Here is a 19,248-nt window from a genome sequence, read left to right as displayed (position 1 = left end):
CCCAAATCCAAGTAACACAAACAAACTTACAGCCCATGAAGTTTGGAAGGAAAATACAACAACAGCTAAAGAATGTAGAGTGCATACCTTCAAGACATAGGCTGGTACTAAAGATTCTTCTGATCAAAATATGCATGTTCATGTCAATCTTATTTTAATGGATTCCTTTCTCAAAAAAAAGAAAATGCTCTTCTATTTTAAGACAGGCAATGTAAGAAAAATCCATCTACAGTTCTTCTGATAGTTACTGAGGAGCACTGATACGTTTGCAGCCAAAGTAGCATCGAACATGACCAGAAGGGACATTTCAGAAAGGTAGAGAGGATTCTGTCATTTGTAGAAGCACTCCATACCCAAAAGCAACAGAAAAATCCTGGAACTCCATTTCCACATATTTTCATGAGGACTGAAGATACTCGGGGGATCGGAATAATGGCTGACTGGCAGAAGGAAGGAGGAATGGAATGGCTCATCTGGAAAGAAGTCTTAGCCCGTTGACTGAAGTCAGGAATTTATTATTTTTTCAATCAATAAGCCTAGACACCCATCTCGGGCCAGTGACTCTTGGGGGTGGGGGTGGGGGGAGGCAGCAATAATAAAATTATTCCAGAAAGCCACATTCTGCTGCAGCTCCAGCTTGTTCTTTCATAAATTCAAAATTCAAGCCATATGAAAGTAGAGTTCCACCTCCCAATTGAGCAACCATCATGTAAAGGAGGAGGAACCTGTAATTTATTTCCAGATCTCCTGAGCAATCAAACTATTACCAGATTAACAAAGATTAGGAGAGCAGCAGCAGTTTACCCTGAATAGAGGCCAGATGTTCTGGAGGAAGCAATGCTTTCTTTATATGTGGGATATATATGTGGGATATTATATATATTATATATATTATATATTGGAAATGGCCCTGGGTTGGGCCGAGAGGCAAATAAGGAGCTGTGATGTTCCTTCAATACACCAGGGTGATTCGACACAAAAATATGTAACCCTTCCCTGGTGCAGAGCTGAAGGGATTGGATACTGTAACCTAGAGGATAATTCTCTGCCTTACAAGGCAAAGGTTGCAAGTTCAAGTCCCAATAATAACATAAAATATGTTTTTTAATGTCGGATCACCCTGGTATATTGAAGGAACATCACAGCTCCTTTTAGCCTCTAGGTCCAACCCAGGACCATTACAAGGCAGTTAATTTTTATTTATAGCCGACAACTATATTCTGTATGTGTCAAAGCTAAAAAACAAACAAAAAACATTTGACATATATATATATTATATATTATATATATATATACACACACACACACACACACACACACACACACACACAGTGGTACCTCAAGATATGAACCCCTCGTCTTATGAACAACTCGTGATACGAACCCGGGGTTCAGAAAATTTTTGCCTCTTCTTACGAACTTTTTTCGAGTTACGAATCAGCGTTCGGAGACTGCTGGGAAGCTGCGCGGCTGTTTTAAAAGGTGACAGCCGGGCGGCGGGGCTTCCCAGAAGCCTCCCGAACGCCGGTTCGTAACTCGAACAAAGTTCGTAAGAAGAGGCAAAATTTTTCTGAACCCCGGGTTCGGTTCGGGAGGTTGCTGGGAAGCCCCCCAGCCCAGCTGTCACCTTTTAAAACAGCCGCGCGGCTTCCCAGCAGTCGCCGAAAGCCGTTTTTTTGCGGGGGTTTTTTTGGTTGCACGGATTAATTGACTTTACATTGTTTCCTATGGGAAACAATGTTTCGTCTTACGAACCTTTCATCTTACGAACCTCCTCCTTGCACCAATTAAGTTCGTATCATGAGGTATTACTGTATATATATACATACAGAGAGAGAGAGAGAGAGAGAGAGAGAGAGAGAGAGAGAGAGCTGATAATAAAAAGAGAGATGAGTATAATATATACATATATATTATACTAGTGTCTCTTTTTATTATCAGTTCTCTCTCTCTTTTTATTATCAAATATCTCTCTCTCTCTCTATCTCGCTCTCTGTATGTATGTATATATATATCTCAATATATCTATCACCCACATACAAAGAAAGCCTTGCTTCCTCCAGAACATCTGGCCTCTATTCGGGGGAGTCTGCTGCTCTCCCAATCTTTGTTAACAAGTAACTGTTGTGGGTCTACTTTACTCGTAGACTTTCCACCATGGACAAATCTAGAACCAGGCTGGGGTTACAGAGTGGTGTGGGGGAGGCAGTTCCAGCCAATTTCTGATCTTTCCTGGCCCAGAGAGGCTGGAGGGGGCGTTGCATCAGCTGCTTCTACAAGAAGCAACAATTCACAAAGTGTGTCTCAGCTGCAGAGAAATTGTGTTTGAAGACTGTCCAGACTGATTGGCCTTTGGCCAAAGAGAACAGATTTCAGATCCCACAGTCTTCTCTCTTAAAATAACAAGCAGCCTACTTTCTCTTTTAAGAGACGCAGCTTATCTGAGGGATAGCCAACGTACTACACACCATAAGCAATTTGCTTCTTTGTAATTTATGCTCTTTTGGACCCCACAGATTTTCTTCTCTAAAGACACTAGAGGGAATACAGTACTGCATAAAGCACCTAAAAAAAGGGGAGGATTTTTTTTTAATGTATTCCTTCTAGTCCACATTTGCTAACTCAGTGATAGGGATTTGAGGACACTTTCTGGGGACATTAGATGGAACCTCTTCAAAATAGAATATGAATAGAATAGGATAGGATAGGAAAAAGAAGAACAGAATAGAACAGAATAGTATTTATTATTCACCAAGGCAAGATTTATACTACACCCCTATTTGTGAAAGCTACTTGTACAGCATGAGTGGAATGTTCTTAAAACAAAGTGTTTTATTTTGGTGGTAGCATCATTTCATTTGATTTTCTTTAGTTTTTGCTCTGTTTTGTGGGGTCTACAGAATGTCAGGTTTTCTTTGGCCTTTTATATTCATGACAAGGAAACAATGTCTCTGCCATCCTGTACATGTCGACTTAAAAAAAAATCCATTGAATTGAATTAGGATTGAATCCTGTGTAGATGCAGGATGGATGTTTGCCATAAAAATAGGCAAAAGGCACTTTCCACTGAGCAAGATCCACCTGAAGCCAACAGAAAGGAGCTTGTGTGTTCAAAGAAAACAGGTGGTCCACAATTCTTTCCAGAGGAAAGAGAAGCTCAGGGGATTCATAATGTAGAATACAAATGGATGCTTAGTGTAGCAACTATATAGTTAGGGTGAAGAGCTGAACTACAATTCTTAGCGGCTCCTGCCCTCATGGCCAATAAACTGGGATCCTGAGAGGCTTATATACTGCTCAAAAAAATACAGGGAACACTCAAATAACACATCCTAGATCTGAATGAATGAAATGTTCTCATTAAATACTTTGTTCTGTGCAAAATTGAATGTGCACAACAGCCTGTGAAATTGATTGTCCATCAGTGTTGCTTCCTAAGTGGACAGTTTGATTTCACAGAAGTTTGATTGACTTGGAATTATATTGTGTTGTTTAAGTGCTCCCTTTATTTTTTTGAGCAGTGTAGTTCAGAAACATCTAGAAATTCTAGCTTCCCCATTCCTGGCAACTGATGCTTGGTGCATGAAATGGGCATTTTCTTATTGGAAAGCCAGGGGGTATTGCTTTGTCTAATGCTACTGGGGATTTTAAAACTAGTAGTGCATTATCTCCCATAAACCAATCCTAGGTACTAATATGCCCAGGGCACCTACCTAGGGACCTGCCATACTTACTGACTTATCTTTAATTTTAAAAAATTAAATAGGAAGATGGCAAAGAAACAATAGCTCTAATTTCAAAAACGTTTCTAAAGACGAATTAAAGAAAATGTAAATTAGGGTAATATAGTGCATCCAGCAAGAAGCAAGAACTTTCCCAGTTTGTTATACCCACTACAACGGACCATTCACCTGATGGTATTCCTTTAAGTGCGGGCTTGAATTTCAACATGCCAATCTGCTAAAGAACCCTTCCTGGGGTTTGCTCCCAGGTTACCTAATATGCTTCATTGGGAGCTGCTTTTTCTCCACAATACCTCTGGGTTTAGAAAACTTAGAAAATACACTTCTTACACCAGGTTTTTGATTTGTTAATTTAGCTTAGCGTCAATTTGAACATGGGTTTATATTATGTTAATTTAGGTTTGAAATTGGTTATACTGTATTTGCCTTTTAACATTCTTTTTAGTTGCCTTGCTAGAATATTTGCTAGAATAAAAAGCAGAGGGTCCACGTTATCATTTTGGCATCTGGCTAGCACCACAATGCCAAAATGCTGCAATCCAAATACCAAAGGGATGGAGTTCCCCTCAGGGTGGTTCCACTTTTCCCTACTTCTCCAGATGCTCATGAAAAAAGAAATGCTTGCATATAAACCGATTGATTAAGTAATGATCATGGAAGAACATCAGTCCTGCCCAGATCAGTAATCTTTTATTAATAAAACAACCATGGACGGACATTCCTGGAAGCAAGGTATTATAATATTACATTAAGATCTGAGTTTGACTTAGATTCAGTCAAAACTACTTATCTGACCAAAATGATACTTTCTTTGCACAAAACTGGACAGCATTTTCAAAGACGTGTTTTCATTCTGCAGAATAGAGGACCTGTGGGAAAAAGCTCTAGACACCAGGAACTACTGACAAGAGAAAGTATTTCCTCCTCTCAAGCTTGTAGCAAAAGAAAGTGCCATTTTGAAAATGTTTGCTAATCCCACAATCACTGGTTCCCAGTTTGCTTTGCAATGTAATGTTTCTATGCACCAATGCAGTGGCTAACTATTAACAGCAAGATATTAACAAATAGAATGTGGGTCATGCACAAAATCATTAGTCACATGCCTTCTTTTAAAGAGGCCACATCTGATAAAGCAGTGTGTGCTGTAATCTGGAGGAATCTATAAGCATTTTATGCTTTTCCAAATTTATTGCATGCAGTCACAACTAAAGTTGGCTGCAGTTACCCAGCCTTGGTTGGTCTCCAAAGAGGCTAAGCATCATCAACTCAGGTTAATATTTGGATAGGAAACTACCAAATTGTATACTGGGAAATATATATTTATTTACAGTATTTACAAAATACTGGAAGAAGATATTGTAAATCACTTACATATTATTGGCCAAGAAAAAGATAGAGGTCTTCCCAGGTGGGCCTGCAAGAGTAGTAGCCCCACATCTCTTTACTAAGAGATAGAGAAGTTGGGCTTGCTGTGCAGAAGTGGAGCAGCGGCCCTTAACATTTGGGCACCAGGGACCAGTTCCATGGAGACAGGTTTTTCCATGGACCGGAGGAGGCATGGTTTCATGTGCTGCCTGTATCCCACAAATGGGGCGTTTCTTGTTTGTGTGGCCCAGTTTCTTTCATGCCAAGGACTGGTGCCGATCCATGGAATGGGGGTTGGGGATCCCTGAAGTAGAGCATCATGCTTGGAACAAACTTCCAGCAGAAGTGGTTGGTAAATCCACAGTAACTGAATTTAAACATGCCTGGGATAAACATATATCCATCCTAAGATAAAATACAGGAAATAGCATAAGGGCAGACTAGAAGGACCAGGAGGTCTTTTTCTGCCATCAATCTTCTATGTTTCTATCATTTCTCTTTTGGACACAAACACCTATTTGTAACCAGTACAGCTCTTTTTTTTAAAGGGCTATTCAGTTCACAGCAGCAAAATTAATTACTATTCTATTTTTAAAGCACAGGGAATTAATATTTCCTACTTAATTAATGCAGGAACTTAAGGCGACCCCTTCTCCCCACAAGGGATGCTAAAATAGATTCTCGAAACTGAAAAGGAACAGAGAGAGAAAGCACTGAAAATCGTTCACACTGTGACTCACCAAGGAATAGTTAACTATTTTTGTAATAGCAAATGGGAAGAGAGGGGAAATGTGAGAGCCTGACAGATTTTTCTTTTAAACTGCACCACTGCTGCTGAGCAGAGACGGAAGCCAAGTTGGAGGAGGGAGAGCCATATCTATTTTATTTCCACCAGACCTAACCTGTGTTCTCTTCCATTTGTCCTAGGGCTTGTACAAAAGTAGCTGTTTGGCAACGTGACTTCCACGCAAGGCTAAAATTGCAGAGGGACGAAGGGTCATCTTTTTAAAATAAAACATTTCCTCTTATTTATTTATTTATTTTGGTCTCACACTGGCTTGTTCCTGAGAATAATGAGGCAAAAAAAGAAAGAAAGAAAGAAAGACTGAAAACATAAACAGTTTAGAAGAAAAATTGGCTCATTACCTTGTTGGCACTCCTCGGCATTCCCTCACATACAATGGGAGCTTTTATGTGGGCACACACACATACACACAAAAAAGCCATTTGATAATTCCAACTTTACATTCCCATCCCTGACAAAGGGGGCGATGGGCAATCTGCAGGTACAAGGTCTCTTTTCTCACAAGCAGACACCCGCAACTGGAGCTGTATTGTCCCAGGACAAAGTCCTGGCATAAAAACAATGAACCACTCGGAAGGGAAAGAAAACCAATGAGCCCATACCCAGTGTACTTGCCAACCATATTGCAGTAATTGTGCAAAAGCTTCAAAACGCTCACTGGAAACCAGAAACCCCAGTACCCAGATTTAAAAGCTTGGTGAAAATTCAAACCCAGGAGCAATGTAGCGAGAAGAAAAGGTTGTGGGTGGAGGTGGGGAAAGAAGAACCAAGGGAGGGAGGATTTTAAGGTTGGTGGATATAAGTGTGGATTGCAAAGAGAGATTTATTCCCAAGATCAGAGGAGCAAAAGGAACCATTTCCATTAGCCAAAGAAAGGTGATGAGATTCCAATGCCCACGGTGCTGCAAGCAAATCGAGTCTTGCTCTGAACTGACCAGTTATCTGCTAAGAATGGAACCACTCCAGGAACTTCCCTGCAACTGTCCAGCCAGGCTTAAGTTTCCTATGCCCTCCATCTCCATCTGTGGTTCCATGTGCCACCAGCATTTAAGAAGTCAGTCCAGAGCATTCTTAGGAGTGAAGTGTAGGGCAGAGGGAGAGCAGTGGGCACGTGGAAGAAAAAAAGATGGTAAACTTACAACTACTGTATACACAGTCAGGGATACATCTCAAAACCTGGCCACTTCAACATCCGGGCTGTAATGGGAAAATAGAGAGGCTGTTTGTAGACCAGTGTGTGGCAAACACGTATCCCAGCGACCGGTTAGGTCCCACAGAGTTGGCCTTCTTCGGGTCCCGTCGACTAAACAATGTCGTCTGGCGGGACCCAGGGGAAGAGCCTTCTCTGTGGTGGCTCCGACCCTCTGGAACCAGCTCACCCCTGAGATTAGGATTGCCCCCACCCTCCTTGCCTTTCGTAAACTCCTTAAAACCCACCTCTGCCGTCAGGCATGGGGGAATTGAAACATCTCCCCCTTGCCCATGTTTTTTTGGTGTTTGATTGATTGTGTGCTTGATTTTTATATATATTGGGGTTGCTTTTATGAACTTTTTAACTTAAAACTGTAATTAGATTGGTAAATATTAGATTTGTCATTATGTATTGTTTTTGTCACTGTTGTGAGCCGCCCCGAGTCTACAGAGAGGGGCGGCATATAAATCCAATAAATCTAATCTAATCTAATCTAATCTATAAGTCCATTCTAATGGAGAGGAGACAAGGGTGGGTTAAGGTAGAGCCTTCACTGATCAGGCCCCTTAAAGACACACCGTCCAGAGGAGAGATGTTTCTTGATTAGATGTCAGCAAGTTCGGACCAAAGAGAGTTCATTTTTTTCACTTTTGGCAATTTTAATTTTTTACCGCAAAATTTACAAAATTACTTGTTGTAAGCCGCCCTGAGTCTCAGGAGAAGGGCAGCATAGAAATTGAATTAATAAAATAAATAATAAAATAAAATCAATGCCAGGAGAACTAAAGGGAAGGAGGAAATCAGCTAGGTTTTCTGCTCAATTGCCGCAGGTTTAAAAAGAGATCATTTCCTGCAAGAGAAGATATTTCACTTAACATTTTTCCCCATAAATGTAAACTTTTCATATACATTCTTTCAAGAAGCAGTCTGCTTTTTCATTGACCTTTGTAACTTTTCACGCACAGGTATTGTAGTCCTCCACTTTTGACCAAAATGTCTGCTGTCAAGTGAGACATTTGTTAAGTGAATTTTGCCCCCTTTTACGACCTTTCTTGCCACAGATGTAAATCGCCACAATTGTTAAAAGAGTGACCCGGTTGTTAAGTGAATCTGGCTTGCCCATTGATTTGGCGTGTCGGAGGGTCACAAAAGGTGATATGATCCCAGGACACTGCAACCGTCATAAATATGAATCAGTTGCCAAATGTCTGAATTCTGATCATATGACAATGGGCAATGGTCGTTAAGTGGGGAAAATAATCATAAGTCATTTTTTTCAGTGCTTGTTGTAACTTTGCACAGTCACTAAATAAGTCAAGGGCAGCCTATTTATTTATTTATTCATTCATTCATTCATTCATTCATTCATTCATTTATTCATTTATTTGATTTTTATGCCGCCCTTCTCCTTAGACTCAGGGTGGCTTACAACATGTTAGCAATAGCACTTTTTAACAGAGCCAGCCTATTGCCCCCACAATCCGGGTCCTCATTTTACCCACCTCGGAAGGATGGAAGGCTGAGTCAACCTTGAGCCAGTGATGAGATTTGAACCGCTGACCTTCAGATCTACAAGTCAGCTTCAGTGGCCTGCAGTACAGCACTCTACCTGCTGCGCCACCCCGGCTCATATTATGCTAGCATATTATTAGCCACATGAGTAAAACTGGATGTAGCCTCTACAAAGTGAAACCAGGCTGCGGTGGGATTATTTTTGATTTTATTTTGGAAATAAAAGGCTAGATTGTCCCAGTATTATTTTGGGATAATGACAGACACCGCTGAATATGCTGTATCTTTAGAAATCCCCAAGACGCTTTGCTATAATTCTTGCATTTTCCCACTCTGTTGCCCTCCAAATATCTCATATTTCAAACTTTACCTTATAGAGCCAGAATGACTGAGGTCTGGATATTGTTGAAGTTGTAATACAAAAGATTAGGAGGCCATTCTCAACAGAACTATAAACAGAACTGTTTTACCTTTAACAACTTTTATCTTTAACTACAATGATCAGCTGCGGCTTAGGTTTTCCCACAACAAACTCTCAAGCTCTAATGATCCGATTCTTGGTAAAGACTCTGACATGTTTCATGTCAGGCTTGTTGGAAAGAGTCTTCCACCAGATGTTGGTGATCAGAATTAGAATTGGTTAATAGCTGGTTGACTTTTATAGATTCCTGCCCTGGGTTTGAGCAACTGTTTTTTTCCCCAATCTCGCTTTTTAATATGTAGAATGGGAATAATAATATCCAGCATAGTGATGAAGACATAACTGAGCATTAAAAGGAAATTGAAAAAATGGGGATTCAGAAAATGGGGACTGGGCCAAGAACATTTTGTATTAAAAATACACCAGCAATAACAATAGCATTTAGACTTATATACCACTTCATAAGTGCTATACAGCCCTCTCTAAGTGGTTTACAGAATCAGCATATTGCCCCCAATGATGTGGCTCCTCATTTTACCAACCTCAAAAGGATGGAAGGCTGAGTCAACCTTGAGTCCCATCAGGATCGATATCCAGACTGTGGGCAGAGTTGGCTTGCAATGCAACATTCTAACCACTGCATTACCACGGCTCTAAACAATCTAAGTGTGAATATATAATCTGCCAAGGATAAAAATCAGCTAAATAAATAGACTTTTTAAAAAAAAATTGAAGAAAATTACCCAAGCCCAACTCAATGGAGGAAGTAAAACTTTTATTCAAATATTATAGTACAGGGCACATTTCTTTTCAGCTTGATTTTGTTTTTGTTGGGTTTTTTTGTTTTTGCTTCTTAGCGTTTTCTTAAAAAAAAGAAAAAAGAAAAAAAGAACACAATTCCCTTCCCCATTAGCACTTTTACAGTGTTCACACAGAACTTGTGCATTTTTTGTTTTGTTTTGCTTTGTTGTCTGTATTCTACAGAGTATCCTTGATGTAAACGTTGTTTCAGCAAAGCTATGACAATGAGGATCTTACTACATATGCCCCAAGTCTATTATATAAAACAAAAGCTTTGTTATATATGTAGAGATAGAACTTCCGTATATACAATTGGTTAATATAATATTGCCAGCTGCTTCTGATACAGATCAAATATTTTGACTGTTTTTCACTTAACTCACATTGGCATCACACAAGGGCATCGGCAAGTGTGGTTTTAAAAAAAAAGTCAATATGTTAGTTAAGACAGTATAGTCAAAGCCTGGCCTCTTTTTTTAAAATGTGCGTTATATAAAACACTGGTGGAGTTTTGATTGCATCACTGGTGACTTTTTTTTTGGACCATATCCTGCAGTCACCCTTGGGTCATAACAGGGACATAGCTTCACATTGTAGACTGTAATCCATGATTTCCCAACTTTCATCGCTTTAAGACCTGTGGACTTCAACTCTCAGAATTCCCCAGCTGCTGCTGGATAAATTCTGGGAGTCCACACATCTTAAAGTGACCAAGGTTGGGAAAACTTGTTGTAGCCCAAAGCTTCAGTCTTTAGCATGGCTCATGTGTTTAACCTCCCAGACTTTGCAGTCCCAGTCAGTAGCCAATAGTTTCAATCCTACTTTCTTTGCCCCTGAAATTAGTTAAGACACATAAAGAAGACTGAAGGCTTTTTTTTTTTAAAGCAAAGGAAAGTGGCTGAAATTTTCAGCAAAAGAAAGAAAATATACAGTATATCCAGGTTCAGAACTGGAACTTCAAAACATAGGCAGCTTGGCCCTCCCTTTCTACCAAGAAGACGAAAAAAAACCCTCCGGTTTTATAAAGAGAAAGTCTTTGGATTGATCTGGCAATCTGCATAATACAACAGAAGAGGCCCTTCACCTCCTTTTTACTCCACCGCTCTTTTTCAGCATAACTGTGAGGTAACAAACACCTTCCTACAAAATATATATCATAATAGAATAGAATAATAATATAATATGCTTGTGTCTGTCATATATATAAAACAAAATACTTTACAAAATGGAGACTGGGTTGGTGCTCAGTTTAACAGTCCAATTCTTGCCAAAACCAACACAGTAATACCCGAGCATCCCAACTGCCCTTTTCTTTTGACGCAGAGAACTGATTTTTGTCATTAACTTGCAAAAAAAAAAAAGGATAGTTGAAGTAACAGTACATACACCATATGCCATGCATATTTTGCTTCCAGATTGTTGGGTTTTTAAAAAAAAAAGAGGGGTGGGAATCTTGCACTCATTTTGTTATAAATGTGCAGCTTGCATTAACATCTCTGAAAAGAGAGAATGCAATAAAAAAAGTAAACTGATTTATAAAAGAAAGGGGGGAGAGAGAGAGAGATGCAGCATCTTTATCTAGTTTAGTTTATCTCAATTGCATCCAGTAGTGGCTGTGAAAACTAATGTTCCTTATCTGGACATTTTTTCCTGCTTCAAAATGGGTGGCTGCAAATACCAGGGGACGGGGAAGTAGCAGTTCCAAGAGTTCCTTCCAAGAGTGGTCCTCGGGAGTCCCAGGGATGAGAGGAGGAGCTGGCACTGTTGCTTTGAAAAGAGGACAGGCAGGAGGAAAAATGTGCATCTCAGTAGAGAGAAGGAAATGAAGGGGACAGAGAAGCAAAACAAGGAAGTCTTCCAAGCAGCAGCTGCCATTTCTAGTCAAGATTCCTTCTCTTACACTGTAGATACCAACGTGCCACTGCCGCTGTGGAACAGAAAGAAAAAGCACACAATTCGGCCCAAACTCACTTCACAGGCAAGAGAGAGAAAGAGACAGAGAGACAGGCAGAGAGATAATAACCAAAACTAGATGGAGGAGTAAGCAGCAATGCGCTGATACTGGAATCATGGAGCAAGGGTAGAGGGAGGGTGGGCAAGGAACAATGAGTAGATTACTCATTACCGCTCAGACAAGGATGGTTACAAAGAAGAGAGCAAGGGGGAAATGTAACAGACAAAATGCAAAGCAATTTTGACAGGAATCAAAATTGTTTTGGAAGTGGGTGAAAAGGAGCCGTCCAGGAGAGTAAATAAAATAATTAATGAAAGGTTCGACATTGAGTAGGGAGTAAGATGTGGATGTATGCTGTGTTGCTTAATGTATTTATGAATAAATATATAAGGAACTAGACAATCTATCACCCACTGAGTCATCGTTTCAGAGATATTTCTTTACCTAAACAGAGAAACTGAATAACTATGGGTGGACAAAAAATTGAGAGCGATTTCTTTTATCTTCCTTCCTTCTCCCTCCTTCTTTCTTTCTAGAATTCTTGCCAGCTTCCTCATTTGCTTTGCTTGTGGAAATCTTCCCGAGAGAAAGCCAGGCAAACTGGCAGGGACTCGTAGGTCGGGGGTTAGCAGGCAGGAAAATGGCTTTTGCCAGGTAGGAGAGGCAATGCAGATGTGTGGAAGAGGAGTGGTGTGTGGATTAGGGAGGGCATGTGGGATTGTGCAGGAGGTGCACGGGTTGGGTGTGAAGGGGTGTGGTGTATGTTAGGAAGGGGACAGGGAGGTGAGCCAGAGGTGCCATGTGGATTGAGATGGGCACAAGGGGATGCAGCACGTCAGGAAGGGAGCGTGAGAATGTGCATTTGGCATGGGATGGTTTGTGTGTGGGGGGGAGACTTAGACTGAGCAACCTGCAACCTTTCCTGCTGGCCTCTCCACTGACTTTTGGGAAGCTGTCGGGAAGTTTTGGAAATGAAGATCACGTGACTGAGGCTGAGTGCGGCAGTGGAGTGGTGCTAAAGCTGCTGCAGCAGCATAGCTTCACTGAAATGACCTCAATTTTCCCAAATTCCATTGCCGAGGGAGTAACTAGTCCTGGCATTCTATACATTAGCTCAAGGAAAGGCAAAGTTGGCTCTTCTATGACTTGTGGACTACAACTCCCAGAATTCCTGAGCCAATCATGCTAGCTCAGGAATTCTGGGAGTTGAAGTCCACATGTCATAGAAGAACCAACTTTGCCTACTCCTGCGTTAGCTCCTTTGAGGTGCCTGGGTTCAATAGCTGCTGATTTATGACTGGACCAGGTCATGACAATGAGAAAGATAGATGCTCGTGGTGACATTAGAAGACGTGCTGATGGAAGATGTGGGCACATCCTAGGTTTGCAGAAGATGTTATGCTGTTGGCTAAGAAGCCAAATGATATGCTAGTGAATTGAAACACATGATATGATGCCACAAGCATACAAGTACCAATAAAGGAAAATATTTGTAGTTCATGGTTGAAATGCAGGGTCCTTTGGTGCACTCTGAGCTTGGTAGCTTTCTGGCAGTCTTTTCATTACCCAAACTATGTTGTTGTTGTTGTTGTTGTTGTTGTTGTTATTATTATTATTATTATTTATTAGATTTGTATGCCGCCCTTCTCCGTATGCTGCCCCTCATCATTAGTGCAGTTCAGGTAAAGAAATATCTGGAGCTTAGAGAACAGCAAGGACCCCTCAAGTACACAAGTCTGAGAATTAATGTATCAAAGACCAGTGTAATTTGTTTGACAGGGAAGATGGAGTGGATGGATTAAATTTATTCATCAATAACAACACACACACAAACACACACTCAACAGGAAAAGTAGATGAATTTGTGCATCTTGGCGGAACATTTATTAAAAATGAGGAAATGGATGAGGAAGTTTTAATTTGTGCAAATATTGATAAAAGAAAACTAATGGCTACTACTTAATCTGTCTTGAGGAATAAATGTCAAATGAAACAACAATAGCTGTTTATAAGATGTCCTTCCCCCTATTTAGTGATATGGAAAGAAGAGTTGGGAATGTCAGCAAAAACATAAAAGTCAGTTGAATGCAATGGGTATAGTTATTTTGGAAAAACAAGAATTGATTGGCTCAAGAATGTATGAACATAAATGTGAGTTAACTACAAAAAGGTGACCAGCAGGAAAGAAATAAGTTGAAATAATGAACAAAATTTATCTAACAAAGGAAGAGTTGTGGTTGAATGCAGATGACAAGAATCTTCAAAAAAGAGGTGAGAAGTTTAAAGAATGAATGTATGAAGTGGGTTATAAATGTAGCATAAAGTCACAAGGATAGAAAAGTATAATGAGATATTCCATGTTATTTATTTGCAGCATTTTTATACAGCCCACTCAAGTATGTCTGAACAAGATGCATACACATTTTCTGCATTTTGCATAATACTGGCTAACTTGAAAGGGAAAATCATGTGGGCTGCGTATGTATGAGAAGCACTTCATTTTAAGAAAATAATAAATAATAAAATAAGAATAATAATAATAAATATGAAGGTCCTCAGTGTAATTTATATCCTTTTTGCGAAAAGACAGACCAAATCCATTCCAAACTACAAGCAATTATGCCACGCCTTGCTCAAACACAGTGGATTTGGCCCCAGGAATCACAGTTCCTGTATGTTTTGAAAGCACATGGTTCTGTGGGAATTTCATTCAAGCTTCTGCCAGGCTATGTGACCAATCTAAGCCAAGATTGAACCCGGGAGGTTGGACTTTAATGGGAAAAATTGCAGAGCTGCATGCTAGACTGAGGAGATTAAAATAAAAATTAATTTCTGTATAATTTTCAGGACATTATATAGAGCATGTCAGTGAAATTGCATTTGACATCACTTTTAAAAATTTGCCCAGAGTTTAGCTTCTCATATCAGAACGAAACTTTGTTGATCTGTAATGTGCTTGAAAATGAATTATCTTACCTGCTTGAGGGTCTTGCTCCATAGTCATCCAGTCCCTGCAGGGGGAAAAAAACAAGCAGGGAGAGTATATCAGCTATGGAACCATAATGCATTTGCACACAAAGATAGCAATGGAAGTTATGCCTTGTCCCAACAGCCTCCCAAGGCATAGTCAAAGTACTTGGTCTCAAAAGGACAACAAAAGACATCATCATCATCATCATCATCATCATCATCATCATCATCATGTTGTTTCGCCAGAGAGTGATCTTGTACAGTGGATCGGCGAGATTAAATAGTCTACACTGTACAGACATGCAGTGCAGGGATGCTAAAACGGACTGTGCAAAAATGCTATGCAGGCTGCAAAAACCTGCTTGGTGGTGAATGCAGCTCGATAGCATTTCAGTTCCTGATGGAGGGAGCCCCCAGATGCCGCATTCTCCATCTCTCTTTTGCACATCCTCTTCTCTTCAGAGAGAGGTAGAACAGATGAAGTCAAAGCAGCCATGCACAGCGAAATGCAGCCTGCTACTTTCATCGCCTGCTCTCCGATGCATCCAGGGAAGAGAAGAAAAATAAATGAATAAAAGTGCTTATTTTTCCCTTTTTTGGATGGAGTTTAATCATGCAGCTACAGTAGATGGAGTGAAACATATTTAAGTCCTACTATGTTATATACCAAGAGTTACAGTTAGTCCGCAACGGAGCCCAAAATTTCTGCCGCTAAGCAAGACAGTTGTTAAATGAGTTTTGCCCTATGTTAAGACCTTTTCATGCCACAGCGGTTAAGTGAATCACTGCGGTTGTTAAGTTAGTGACATACGGTAGTTGTTAAGTGAATCTGGCTTACCCATTGACTTTGCTTGTTGCAAAAGGAGATCAAATGAGCTCAGGACACTGCAATACAGTGATCCCCCGTTTATTGCGTCCCCAACCATTGCGAACAGGGTACTTCGCTATTTTTCAACCCGGAAGTCAAAAATACCATCTACGCATGCGTGCCGGGCACGCATGCGTAGATGGCAGCGGCTTCCCTGGGTCTTCCCCCTCTTGCTGGCGTCAGCGAGGAGTTTCCCCACCGCCCACGCAAACTCCTCGCTGCCGCCCGCCCTTCGCCCGCCCACGCCGTTCATTCTCGCCGGTTTTGAGCTGAGTCCGGAAGCGAATTCGCTTCCGGACTCAGCTCAAAACCGCCGATAGCAAGCGGCAAGGAACGGCTTGTCTCGGCGCTTTCGAGCTGTCAGCTCGAAAGCGCCGAGACAAGCCGTTCCTTGCCGCTTGGTATCGCCGGTTTTGAGCTGAGTCCGGAAGCGAATTCGCTTCCGGACTCAGCTCAAAACCGGCGATACCAAGCGCCCCCCGGACCCCCAACCCGGGTTTGGGGGGCTGCTAGGAAGCCCTCCATGCCGGCGGCAAACAGCCGCCCCGCCCCCAATCTTCGGCTCCTCGCTAGCGCTGTGGGAGTAAAAACACCGTCTGCACATGCGCAGACGGTGTTTTTACTTCCGCATCGCTACTTCGCGAAAACCCGCTCGTTGCGGGGGCTCCTGGAACGGAACCCTCGCAACGAGCGGGGGATCACTGTAAATACATGCCAGCTGCCCAATTTTGATCACGTGACCCTGGGGAAACTGCAATGGTTGTACAGTGATCCCTCGATTTTCGCGGGTTCAAACTTTGTGAAACGGCTATACCACGGTTTTTCAAAAAATATTAATTAAAAAATACTCCGCGGTTTTTTTTCTATACCATGGTTTTTCCCACCCAATGATGTCATACGTCACCAAGAGTCACTCCTCTCTCTCTTTCTCTCTCTTTCCTGTCATTCTCTGCTTCAATCATTTTCTCATCTCTCTTTTTTCTCCCCTTTTTTTCTATCATTTTTTTCTCTCTCTCTACCTTCCACTCTCCCACCCTCTTGCTCTCTCTCTCTCTCCCTCTCTCCTTTCTATCTCACTCTGTCTGTTGCTCTTTCTCTGTGGGAACGCCTGCCCAGCCTCTCCTGCAGCCCCCTCGCTGACAGCTGGGACGAAAGAGCTCTCAGCTAAGGGACTGCGAGAGGGGCGGGGCGGGTATTCTCAAAGCGCTCAGAGCGGGTAGTGGCCAAATGAGGAGGACGAGAAGCCGTAGCCGCCAGCGCTGCTGTAGGAGGACCCGTGCCCCAAGAAAGCTGGTGAGAGGGGCGGATCAGGCGGGCAGGGGGTAGTGGCGAGGGGGCCGGAGGCGCTGGAGGGGCGGGGGCAGCCGACATTCAAAACAATCTTTGCCGGCCTCCGCACTTTCGTCACTCCCCGCCCCCAACTTCAAGCCCGGCTCCTTGCGCGGCCTTGGAAAAGGGTGCGCGGGGGTAGTTTTTGGCTGTCCATAGCCAAAAATGGTGTTTTTACTTCCGCATCTCTACTTCGCGGAAATTCGACTTTCGTGGGCAGTCTGGGAACGCAACCCCTGCGAAAATCGAGGGATCACTGTAATACTAAATTGTGAGCCTTTGAACATGGCTGAACTACAACTGCTACAAGTCACAGCCAGTGATGAAAAGATTGGGGAACTGTAATCAGTTTTCACCTGATTATAGCAATAATATAAAATGTTAGTTAAAATGTTCAGGCAGCCTGTCGTTGAAATGGAAGGATTATATTCAAATATATATGGTAGACTCTTTATTGGTATATGTGTGTCTTAAGGATAAGTCACGTTCTTCTTTTGCTGTGATCCTTGAGTCTGACATGTCTCTAGCCAGAGGAAAAGGGGCTTCTGAATGAAAATCTCTGACTTGAACATCAAAGCTTGCCGTTAAAAAAAATCCACCATCTTTCTAGCCAAAGCCACTGTTATTTTGCAACTTATCTCCTCACAGCACACTCTGACAAAGATATTGAATTCTAAAGACCCCGAGAAAAGGATGAACCCTTGTGTTTAGATTGTCTCTGGCAGCGTGACCTCTTTACAGCCAAAAATAGTGCCTTCATTCCAATGCCAAGTATTCTTGGGCTGGTACCATTCTCCTCAGTTTGCTACCCTCGATAGGAGATAAACATTTCAATGTGTTTTTTTCCAACAAAATTAAATCCAAAATGATTTACCTCCCACCCACCCACCCACCCACCTTCCTTTCCACATTCTGTTTCCTTGTCCCTCAGCTTATTTTCCTTGTTTTCATCCACCCATTAGCTGGTGTTAATCTTCTCAAACCTCTGGAGATGCCATGTGGAAGGTCCAAGGGAGATGGGATGGGGGAAAAAATAAGCATTGTTGGCCTAAGAGCCACTGAATTCTGCAGCTACATACATGTAGAACAGCCATATGTTACCAGTTGGGTATTTACATTGCCTTTTCTTGCCAATCTTTCTGCCTTACCCATCACTAATTTGCCAATCCGTTAATTTTTTACCTCTACCCATGCTTGCTTTTTTTGGACAGCTGTTTACATTTGCTTTTTTAAAATAAGCTTTTCATCTCACCAGCCTTCTTGAGATCGAGGAAGATGGGGAGCCAGGATATAGGTGTTAAGTAAGCCACAAAGATGCTTGAGGCAGAAAAGAGGCTTTTGAAACCCCAATGGAAACATTGCGTTCTTGGGACTTACGGCTGTTGACCTAGAATAAGGCTGGTAGGAAGCAGGTGACACTGGGAAGAGGCCACGGGAATATTCATTAATTGCACAACCGTAGGGCATAAGGTACTCCTATAAATAATGAATACAAGCAACTGTTGGCAAGATAAGCCTCACCTGCTTGTACGAATACCTGTGTTATGAAACAGAAATTTTTAGAAAAGTTCACTTCAGCAATGGTGCAACCAGTTCTACTCTTAGCAAGGCAGCCTCCTACCTACCTACAATGTACACACTGCATCTTTTTCTACAGTCAAGTTTGGAGCGGTTTACTTTGAGTTTGTATCTGTTCAGTGCTCGTGTATTGTTGTGGTTGAAGCTGAAGTATTCGTTGACAGGAAGTACATTGTAGCACATGATTTTATGAGCTATGCTTAGGTCATGTCAAAGGCGACATAGTTCTAATCTTTCTAAACCTAGGATTTCAAGTCTGGTTGCATAAGATATTCTGTTGTTAGTAGAGGAGTGGTGGGATCTTGTCATAAAGTATCTCTGGACACTTTCTAATGTATTTATGTCCGAAATGCTGTGTGGGTGCCAGACAGATGAACTGTATTCAAGGACTGGTCTGGCGAACGTTTTGTATGCTCTGATTAGTAGTGTGATATTACTAGAGAAGAAGCTACGTAAGATTAGGTTAACAACTCTTGAAGCCTTTTTGGTGCTGTTGTTGCAGTGGGCTTTGGCACTTAGTTTATTTGATATGAGTATTCCAAGATATTTTACAGAATGAGGGTTGTCTGCAAGATCTTATCTATTCAGCTTGTATTTGGTGTTGTGATTCTTTTTGCCAATATGTAGGACAGATCATTTATTTTTGAGATTTGGAGTTGCCAGATGTTTGACCATTCTGACACAAAGTCAAGGTCTTTTTGGAGGGTAGC

General features: G+C 41.6%; 1 protein-coding gene across 2 annotated transcripts in view; it reads right to left on the bottom strand.

Moving 5' to 3' along the window:
• Positions 1–19,248, bottom strand: part of BAIAP2 (BAR/IMD domain containing adaptor protein 2) — a 196,009-nt gene that overhangs the window by 3,333 nt on the left and 173,428 nt on the right. Inside the window, exons 13-14 of one of the 2 annotated variants that reach the window (XM_070740210.1) lie at positions 14,770–14,804; positions 7,053–7,110 (exon numbers count right to left, since the gene is read on the bottom strand). In XM_070740210.1, the coding sequence (XP_070596311.1) occupies positions 7,083–7,110; positions 14,770–14,804 (63 nt within the window). In that variant the 3' untranslated portion in view covers positions 7,053–7,082. The remainder of the gene's footprint in view (positions 1–7,052; positions 7,111–14,769; positions 14,805–19,248) is intronic. The other variant, XM_070740211.1, reaches the window with a different exon arrangement.

The sequence above is a fragment of the Erythrolamprus reginae genome, chromosome 2 (genome assembly GCF_031021105.1).
Source record: "Erythrolamprus reginae isolate rEryReg1 chromosome 2, rEryReg1.hap1, whole genome shotgun sequence".
In the NCBI taxonomy this organism is placed as follows: domain Eukaryota; kingdom Metazoa; phylum Chordata; class Lepidosauria; order Squamata; family Dipsadidae; genus Erythrolamprus; species Erythrolamprus reginae.
Note: the sequence above shows the minus strand (reverse complement) of the source record. Positions and strands in the feature narration are given on the sequence as shown.